General features: G+C 36.3%; 2 protein-coding genes across 2 annotated transcripts in view; both read left to right on the top strand.

The window, feature by feature from the left end:
* Positions 1-7,252, top strand: part of LOC124370924 (5'-3' exoribonuclease 2 homolog) — a gene marked incomplete at its 5' end in the record, with an annotated part of 58,447 nt that extends 51,195 nt beyond the window's left edge. The window contains 3 exon segments of the mRNA XM_046829231.1: positions 5,490-5,520; positions 6,960-7,017; positions 7,226-7,252. Coding sequence (XP_046685187.1) covers positions 5,490-5,520; positions 6,960-7,017; positions 7,226-7,237 — 101 coding nt within the window.
* On the top strand, positions 7,243-8,112 carry LOC124370923 (abscisic acid and environmental stress-inducible protein-like). Its single transcript, XM_046829230.1, has 2 exons — positions 7,243-7,432; positions 7,638-8,112. Exons 1-2 carry the CDS (start codon positions 7,334-7,336, stop codon positions 7,965-7,967), a joined length of 429 nt encoding a protein of 142 aa, XP_046685186.1. The 5' UTR covers positions 7,243-7,333; the 3' UTR covers positions 7,968-8,112.
* The last annotated feature ends 1,821 nt before the right edge of the window (positions 8,113-9,933 follow it).

The raw sequence follows: 9,933 nt of genomic DNA, 5'->3' as shown, positions 1-9,933 counted from the left end.
TTTTAAACCTTTTTTTTGGGGGGTTTTTTTTTTTTTTGGGCCCCCCCGGGGGGGGGGGTTTTAAGGTTTTTGGGGGGTTTAAAAAGGGGGGAAAAAAGGGGGGCCCCTTGGGGGGGGTTTTTTTTTTTTTAAGGCCCCCCCCCGGGGGGGGGCCCCCCTTTGGGGGGGAAGGGGGGGGCCCCCCAAAAAAAGGGTTTTTTTTTTGGGGGGTTTTTAAACAAAAAAAACCCCCCCCCGGGGGGGGCCCCCCGGGGGTTTTTTTCCCCGGGGGGGGGGGGAAAAATTTTTTTTTTTGCGGTTGCGATAATCGATACTAAGGGAAAAAAGGGGTTTTTTTTTGGGGGGGGGGGAAAATTTTGGTCCGTGCGGGGGGGGTTTTTTTGTTTTGGGGGTTTTTAAAAAAAAAAAAAAGGGGGGGGGGGTGGGGGGAAAGGGGGGGGGGGTTTTTTTCCCTTTTAAATTTTTTTAAACGAAAATAAAAAAGGGGGGGGTAATTGAAATTTTTAAGGGGTTTTTTTAATTCTTTTTTAAATAAAACCCCGGGGGTTTTTGGGGGGGGTTTTTTCCCCCCCGGGGGAAGGGGGTTTTCTTTTTAAAAATTTTTTAAAAAAAAAAAATTTTTTTTTTTGGGGGGGGGGCCCCCTTTTCCCCCTTTTTCCCCCCCTTTTTTTTTTTTGGGGGAAAAAAAAAAAAAAAGGGGGGGAAAAATTTTTGTTTAAGGGGAAAAAAAAACAAAGATCAAACCCCCGGGGGGGCCCCCGGGGGTTTTTGGGGCAAAAGGGGGGGTTTATTTTTTTTTTTTGGGGAAAAATTTAAACAAAAGACCGGCCTCCTTTGGGGGGGGTTTTTTTTTTTCCCCTTTTTTTTTTGGGTTTTTGGGAAAAAAAACCGGAAGGGGAAGGGGGGGGGGGGGGGGGGTTTTTATTTTTTTTATTTTTTTTGGGAGGGGGGGGTTTTTTTTTTCGTTTTTTTTCCAATTTACCCCCCCCGGGGGGGGGAAGGGGGGGGGGGGGGGGAAAAAGCCCCTTTTTTTTTTTTAAACCCCTTTTGGGGGGGGGTTTTTTTTTTTTTTCCCGGGGTTTTTTTAAAACCCCCCAAAAAAGGGGGGGAAAAAAAAAAAGGGGGGGGGAAAAGGGGGGCCCCCTTTTTTTTTTTTTGGGGTTTTTTTATTTGGGTTTTAAATTTTGGGGTTGTTTTTTTTTTCCCTTTTTTTTTTTTTTTCCCAAAGCCGGGGGGGGGGGGAAAAGGGGGGGGCCGGTTTTTGGGATTTTTTTTTTTTTTTTTTGGGGGGTTTTTTTGGGAACCCCCTTTTTTCCGGTTTTTTTTTTTTTTAAAATTAAAAAAAGGGGGGGGGGGGGGGGGGGGGTTTGGGCCCCCCGGGGAAACCCCCGGGGTTGGGGAAAAATTTTTTTTTTTTTCCCTTTTTTTGGGGGGGGGGGTTTGGGGGGGGGGGGGGGGGGCCCCGGGGGGGCCCCCCCCCTTCCCCCCAAAAAGGGAAAAAAAATTTTGGCCAGCGGCGCGGGGGGGCCCCCCCGGGGGAAAAAAAACCCCCCCCCCCCTTTTTTTAAAAAAAATTTTTTAAAAAAAAAAAAAAAGGGTTTTTTTTTTTTTTTAAAAAAATCTTTCAAGATTAGGAGGAATGCTGAGGAGTATCTGCAGTCACATTTGCAATTGTGTAATATCAACCTCATGTCATTAATGCCTGTGTTACACTCTATTTTTCTTTTGATTGCGGAATCTTTCGGTTTCTATCGAGGACTTGTAAATATAACTAAAGGTGTTGTAATAGACACAATGTACTTCAGTCCTGGTCTTGTGCTGTAATGTACAAACCTATACATCAGGTCAGGTCGTTGGTAGTTTTTCAGCCGATAATTATTTTATTCGTTACAGTTCGTGACGTCGACAGACTGTCCCTCCTGTTAGGATATCTACGTGTTCTCCAAAGGCATTCGTGTGGGAAATAATTTTATTGTCGTGCTAAACTAAAGTGCAGTCCCAGAAGTACCTCGAAAGCAAATTCAATTTAGGTTTCAGTTTTTTATCCAAATTGCAATAAGTTATATATACAATAAAATACTAAATTAAGTCATAGCCTAACTTTAAAACGAAACATTAAATGGGTAATAAAAGTTGTTAACGCAAAATAGAATGTATAAAGTCATTTTTAAATACGTATGTGGTTAAAATACACGGTGTAGTTGCATATTTTCTACACTTTATAAAATGCATTTAAACCCCCCCCCCCCCGTTGTCATTAAGCATTAATTAATTGTTGTATTTTTAAAATCCTAAAATGTAGTAAATACATAAATAATTATATACATATATATATATATATATATCTTATATATATAAAAATCTTGAGTCACGATGTATGTTGCCCAATAAACTCCAAAACGACTGAACCAATTTCAATCAAATTTCACATGTATCCGTAATTTAGTCTAACTTAGAAGATAGGATAGTTATTATCTGAATTATTCGCTTATGTCGTGAATATAAACGAATAAAATGAAGAAAAGTTTTCAAAGCGCCTGCACATTATAACCTGCAATTACGAGATAGATACGTATATTAAACAGTGAAACACTATTTGAAGGCGCTAAGTTATGATGTATAATTGTCTAAACTAAATTTTTGGTTGAACTTAAAGGTTGAGTGGTAGACCACTTTGTAATAAAATACATTATGCATGTACAATACATTTTTGACATATTTTCTTGATCGTGACATCAAGGTAAAATCTACATCGGGGTTGGAAATATAATTTACTTCAACCAGAAATGCTCATACGCGGGCAAAACTTACGAAAAGCGTGCGAAGCCGCGGGAAAACAGCTAGTATATATATATATCTATATATATTAGTTTTTTTCTTAAGAGGTTCTTCTAAAGACTAACAGGGTTTTGGACGTTAGATATCGCCTTATCTTAAAAAACCTTGTTTATTTAAAATTAAACAATTGGATAAACATGTTTTGTTTTTTGCAAATGTGTTTTTTTTTAGTAAAAATAAACCCCTAATAAATCTATCGTGTTTTTGAAAAGTATATAAGGGATTATCGTCCAAATTGCCTATTAATTAACCAATAAAATGCTGAGAGTATAAACACTGTGTGATTACTGAAATATTTTAAATTTGTCAAAACATTTTTAGCTAATAATATTTTTACAAAACCTTTTTTATTTTTTTATTAGTTTTCGTCTTTGTTGTTTTATTATTTTTATAATTATAGACAATGTCAAGGGAAATATATTGTAAAATATAATTAAAAATGCAAACTAGAATGACGCTTATTCACATTAATCTTTAAACCAAGTGGCCGGTAAAATAATGCAGTAAAAACATGTCTAATAGCCTATAGAGAAATCTACGTACTTTTCCTACCATATGGACGACGAAATGCGAACATCAAAACTGTTAGATGTAAATACAATCAGTTGTTTTTACAAATTACCGAATCATCTAGATTCTACCCAAACAATAACTAGAACTGGGTTGTAAAAAATCAGTGTCGCAAATATTCACACATTTTCTATAAAACCTCATTTAAATAACGTTTGTTTTAGGAGGGATGTTTCCCGAATACACGCTTTGTAAACTAGTTCTGTTATGGCAGTCATAGCTTATAGAGGAGTGCGTTGATATGTGTGCACATATTTAGCAGTTATGGCATCATTTTATTTTAATACGAATACAACATCAAATGTAGCCTGTATACAGGGCCGTACTCAGGCGTTGGCGGGCCCCGTCATGTCGTCACCCCCCCCCCCACAGTTATCCCATCGACAACATCTTATTGTTTTACTAATGATAGCAAGATTCGATATATGTGGGTAAAAATTGGTACTGACAAAATCTGATTGGTCGTGCCATTTTAAGCATTGTTTTTAAATTAATTTAGTGAATTCTAAACATGTACAGTAATTATTTTATTAGTTAACCGATATTAATTGTTATAACAGAAATCTTTCAGATAAGTGCTCTTTTAATTTTATTCTTGTTCTCAATTGAAGACAATTCTTCTTTTCTGTCGACATTGCAGGTATGGTTTATCGGGTCAGACCGGACGCAAGTGTTGAGGTATTTGTAGTTTGATCGCAAAAACTAATATTGACATTTCCGCTTGAATGCACAAAGTAAATAAACACGATCGAGATTGTTAAATCAAAAGTAAGGCTGGACAGTTTATTCGAAATTGTGACGGAAGATATTACAAATTGAGGCTATAATAGCGTTACATTTATTAAGATATCTTGTCCGTCGACGAGGTCCCTGCAAATAGATGTGTTACGGGGCCCTTCTCGGGCCCCGCTAAAATTGTCCGAAAACCCCGGTCTGAGTAGAGGTCTTTCATATATGTATTATTATATTTACGACTTAATAAGAAAGGGCGTTTGGTTGCTATAAAATAATGCTCACTTTTTCATATAATTGCATTAAAACAAGTTTTTTTTTATACTTGGGGTAAGGTTTCTCTCTTGTGTTTTGTGTTCCATCTACCTACGTTGACACACATAATACGATAAAATAATACAATTCTATTGATCTGTTAGTCATATGTTCTGAAGAGACGATAGGTAACAACGGGGTCCGCAGTCAGAGACAAAACTGTTTACCAGGGGCAGATGGCGAGGGCCGGCTCGAGTGGTTGCCGTTGTTGCCGTGGCAACGGGACGTGTTGCCAGGCAACGACGCCGGCCACCGCCTCTCTAATTGCGTTGATATCGCCACAATAACAGATTTGCCGCCAATCCGGCTCTCTCGCAGCGGCGTGGCACTCTCTTTTGTTTTTGCGTCACGTGACTTTAGGTTTTAGCCACTGTTGTTGCAAAATTATCTTTATGTTAGGAATGTTCCAGGAACTTCCACTACTAACATACGTGCTATATCGTGTTACAATCTGTAACACTCGACATTCTAGAAAAATTCATATAATCGTCCTACGGAAAATTTTTAATGTTTTGTAAAAGTGGAGCTTAATTATAGGATAGCAAATTAAATCTTTTTTGTACAGGATATACAAAAGAATGGCGTCACTAGTCTAACTTAAAATTAAAGATATAAAAGTAAATTTTTTTAGCTTATTTATTAGGTTATAACAAACACATTAAAACCAAACAACAGTTCGTGAACATAAAAAAATCAGGAAAAATCATTAGAAACTATTTCAATTTTTAAATTCTTTAATTTTGATGTAAAACGTGTTAATTGAGGTACATATTTAATTTCTGGTGGTAGGTGATTAAACAGTAAACAGTACATTAGTACATATGTTTAATCAGTTATATATGAATTAGGGTCAGTAATGAGAAGAAAGTATCATTTATATTTTTATGCTCTAATATGTCATACATTTTTTTTATTTTTAATAGTTTAGCATTTCAAAAATTATATGAAATAATGGCTCATTATTGTACAACAAATGTTGTTACACTATATGTAATTTCATTATTTTTTAATCATGTATGTTTTGTTTGTTACAGGACAACCTTACAGGCAGGATGATTACCAAGGGTCAGTATGCAATATTGTACCTGCTTCCCAAAATAGTGAAGTGTTTCTGGGAGCTTAGAATAAATCGACTTATTCCAAGCTATTGAATGGATGATCCATACCATATAGTGACAAAATTAATAGGCTATTCCTCACATTGGCTGATAATTTAATTAAAACTTGTAATTCAGTGTTTGTTAGCATTCACAGTCCCAAACATTTCCTCATTTTCAGCCATTGAACATGAAGATGGTGCTAGTTGAAACTAGTTTTTTCTCACTGCAGCTTTGTTGTAAAAGATATGACAGGAGAGATCTCAGGTAGATTACAGTGTGCATAAAATTATTCTATTCACTTTATATTCAATCTAAGATACTGAGAGCATATTAAACTTTTCTTTGAATAACTATCGCTGGTGAAGTTTGATAAGCTTCATCAATTTCACACACTCACGATGCTGCATTCGATTTTGCATAATGGTCTACCATTATATCTATCAGAATGTTTATCTTTCATATCTTCTATAACCTCTTGTAATACTCGGTGTGCCTTCTTTAATATCAAATCCCATTAATATAACCTCCATTTTTAACAATTCCTTCATTCTGTCTGCTTGCCGGCTTTGGAATAATTTTCCTGATGATATCAGGACTCTTGGTGGATGCACTCTGGTTTCGGAATACACTGTGGTTTCGTGATGCACTCTGGTTTTGGGATGCATTCTGGTTTCGGGATGCACTCTGGTTTCGGGATGCACTCTGGTTTCGGGATGCACTCTGGTTTTGGGATGCACTCTGGTTTCAGGCTGTTAAGTTATACAGGGTGCAGCAAAAAGGTTGGGTTGGCTATGTATTTTCAGATTCTGGGTGTGATTATAAGCTAAAAATGAAGAATATCTTTTAAAATTTTCAACAGACTCCATTTTTTTAATATTAAAAAAATAACAACTATTTTTTTCTCCCAAAACCTATGTGCCAAATTTGGTTTCTTTAGTTTTACTAGTTTTAGAGATAATAATTTGTTAATAAAAATACAAAATAGCAGCTAGCGGCTTAACAAAGTGAAAATTGGAAAAAAGGTATTCTTTATGTTTAGCTTAGAATCACACACAAATCAAAATGCATAGTCAGCCCAATCTTTTTGTTACACCTTGTATATGTTTCGGGTCCCATAAGGGTTGATGGTTTGTGTGCTGATGGCAATAATTTGTGTGAGATGGGTGGGTGGACACTAAATTTATTAAATTGTAATAAAGCAAATTTTATATATTCCCATATTGTATTATTCATCTTGTATTGTTTTTGATTGTGTAATTTTAACTTCAATTTTATATGGTTAGGTGGTTATGGTTGGGTGTAACAGAGGAAGTAATTGTAACCTTTGCCAATTGTACAGTTTTAGGTAGTACAATAAAGACATTTAACATTTAATTTTTGGTTAACAAAATGTACTTGTTCCAGCCCTAGCCGTAACCGTGGCAACAGAGATGGGCGATACCAGCCTTTCCAGAGGAATTCGGTAAGTGTTCCACTTAAATATATATATATATATATATAAAACCATCTTTAGTATAATTAATGATGTTCTCTTTAACGGTGTAAACTGTTCTATTGTTATTGTTCTACATATTATACAGCAAATAAGGTAAAAGTGCACCAAACACTTTTATATTGCTAATTTTATTTATTACGTGTGTAGTATTTCTAATGAACGATCTTTTTCGTAGGGTGGGTTTTAAACAGTTCCAACTCGTCCAGAGGAAGTTACAACTCTCCGTCGTCGGGCAGAGACAGTTGGAGCAGTGGAGGGAGTGGTACCCATATCCGGTTTAGTGATGGCAGTGATAGGAGCAGTGGTGGGGGTCAAACAAATGAAGGGGGCTCCTGGTCTACCAGTCAGAGTAGTAGGGGTGGCAGAGGTGGTGATAACAGAAGTAAGTAAATTCAACACCAGTCTGTATCTAATTAATTGGGTGATTAATAATAGAGCTTTCTACTACTAAATTAAACATTTAGTAACAACTTCTTGGACTGTTTTCCTCATCTCGGAACTAAAAGTTAAAGGTCTAATTACACTACAGTAGTTTTAAAAGTATTTGTTGTAGTACAATTTTTAATATACATTGACAAATTTTTCAGGTCAGAGCAGTTATAGTAGTGGGTCGCGGCAGTAGCAAGTACGGAGGTGCTGTGACCTACACCAGTAGCAATCGAGGAGGTGGATCTGGAGGCTACTCGAGTAGTCGTGGTGGCTACTCTAGTGGTCAGGGTGGCTACTCGAGTAGTCGCGGTGGCTACTCAAGTGGTCAAGGTGGTTACTCAAATAATCAAGGCAGCTACTCTAGTGGTCAAAGCAGTTACTCTAGTAGTCAAGGCAATCCAAGTGGTCAACGTAGTAAGGGGTACGGACAACAGAATCTGTACCCTCCAGCCCCCGGCTACAGTACCAGCAGTTATGGCCGGAGATAATTATTACTACTAACAGCTTCATTATTTTTTTATAATTTTCTAGTACAAAATACCCTAAAATAACTGAAATATGGTTATTGTATTTGAAGAGGATGAAGAAATGAAATTTATGAATTACGGTATTAAATGATTTTATCCACTGAAATTGACCTTCTTTTTCCATGTAGTTTAAGTCCTGACAAATGGAGTTGTACAGCCAGTTGCAACGTTGTTCTTTGATTTATACTTGCTCCTTGTAATTATTTTGTCCTATCCTATCCTGAAGTAATAAAAACTACAATATTAATAGTTATATAATGTAGACCTGTGAAAACAGCCCCAAGACTGGAAGTGTCTGGAAAATAAAGTTTTATTAGCATAGAAAACATGTTGGATCATGATACATTTATTAGGGATATTTTTTCAACCCACTTGTGTCCAGTCAACAGATTAAATGAGATGAAGTTCAGATCAGAGCTTGCTCTAGTTTGTGAAATGCAATTGACAACTGACTCATTACTAGATATGGTTTAAAACAGTTCATCAAATCAAATTCACAACATATGAAGAAGAAAGTAGATAAGGTCTTGAGTTAGGTAGAATTTTATAACAATCAAAGCGAGTGTAAGAATAGTTAGAGCATGAAAGAACTATAAAGACGTGACGATGACATCGTAACAGAGATTCACTTGTCAGAATAAACCAAAAACTGTCCATAATATACATCCTCTTCTACTTGTTTACTATATATATATTATATATATATTTGTGTACTAACAAATAAAAAATGTCAAATTGTCACGGATATAATAACTTGCCATAAAGAAGGCTAGGATGAACACTATCAATCTTCATTGATTGGATAAGCTACATCCAATAAGGATATATCCCCTCCCCCTTCAATTCCCCTGTTCAAGCAGATATGTATTATTAGTATTTCCGATTTAATTCTTTCTGACTGCAGTTAGCTCTCCACAGTGAGTTTGAAATATTTGTTGTGAACCAGGGACTTTAATGTTAGAATTACATTGTTGTACGAGTAATATGTTTTCCAATCAGTATATGTTACAAAAGGCACCATATAACATACCTTTTGTAAAATATAACGATGTCAAATGAACAACATATGGAAACAGCCATTAGATGGAAAACAGTTTTCAGAAAGGATTTGAATTTATTTACTGTAAATGCGGGAGATCTTGGTGCTTTTAGAATTTGGTATGATTGAAGATTATACTTGGTAAAGGAAGAGACAAACATGGCGTATTCGCTAAAGAAGAGCTCTATGAGTTTCGAATTGATTGAAGGAAAAGAACATTTTTAGAATTGAATTTGGAGTGTGCACAATTCAACCACTTGAAGTGACAATATCAAAACAAGAGTTGGAAACTGTAAGAACAGTTTTTTGTATCAGAGTCGGCATGAGGAACAAGAGTGCAGCCAAAGATACCTGTATTGAAACCGGTCGGAAAAGGTTCCCTTCTGAATTTATATCAGATGGAAAGACACATCTATAAGTAAGTACATAACAAGCTCAGTTGCAATCTATTCCAAAACATATAAACAACAATGCAATTTGTATTTGCAGAGAATGATAACGGTTTGAGGTTAGCACCTGGATTGGTTGACGAAATCACCGCAACATCAATTTAGCAAATATCTCCACATAGTAAAAGAATGACTATTGTGTCACCACCATAAACTTTTAGACAGATTTGTACTACTCTTTTTTTGTAATATTTGGACATAGTCTTTTCAACCGCTAATAATGTGAAAGTAGTAAGCTCGGGCACGGCATATCTCGGGCGTAGCGGTTACAGGGTTAAGAGCCAATAATTGATTACGTTAATTACGGTGGCGTTCTGTAGGTAACTGTAAAGGATACGCGTAACTGGAGCCTCCTTATTTTATAATATCTCTAGTTACCCTCTCTTCGTAGGCCGGCGGCTCACAGATCGAACAGTTTGACTCGCATCGTGTCGCTCTG

Source organism: Homalodisca vitripennis, unplaced genomic scaffold (assembly GCF_021130785.1).
Source record: "Homalodisca vitripennis isolate AUS2020 unplaced genomic scaffold, UT_GWSS_2.1 ScUCBcl_676;HRSCAF=3207, whole genome shotgun sequence".
Lineage (NCBI taxonomy): Eukaryota > Metazoa > Arthropoda > Insecta > Hemiptera > Cicadellidae > Homalodisca > Homalodisca vitripennis.
The sequence above is the reverse complement of the archived record's forward strand: the minus strand, read 5'-3'. Positions and strand labels throughout refer to the sequence as shown.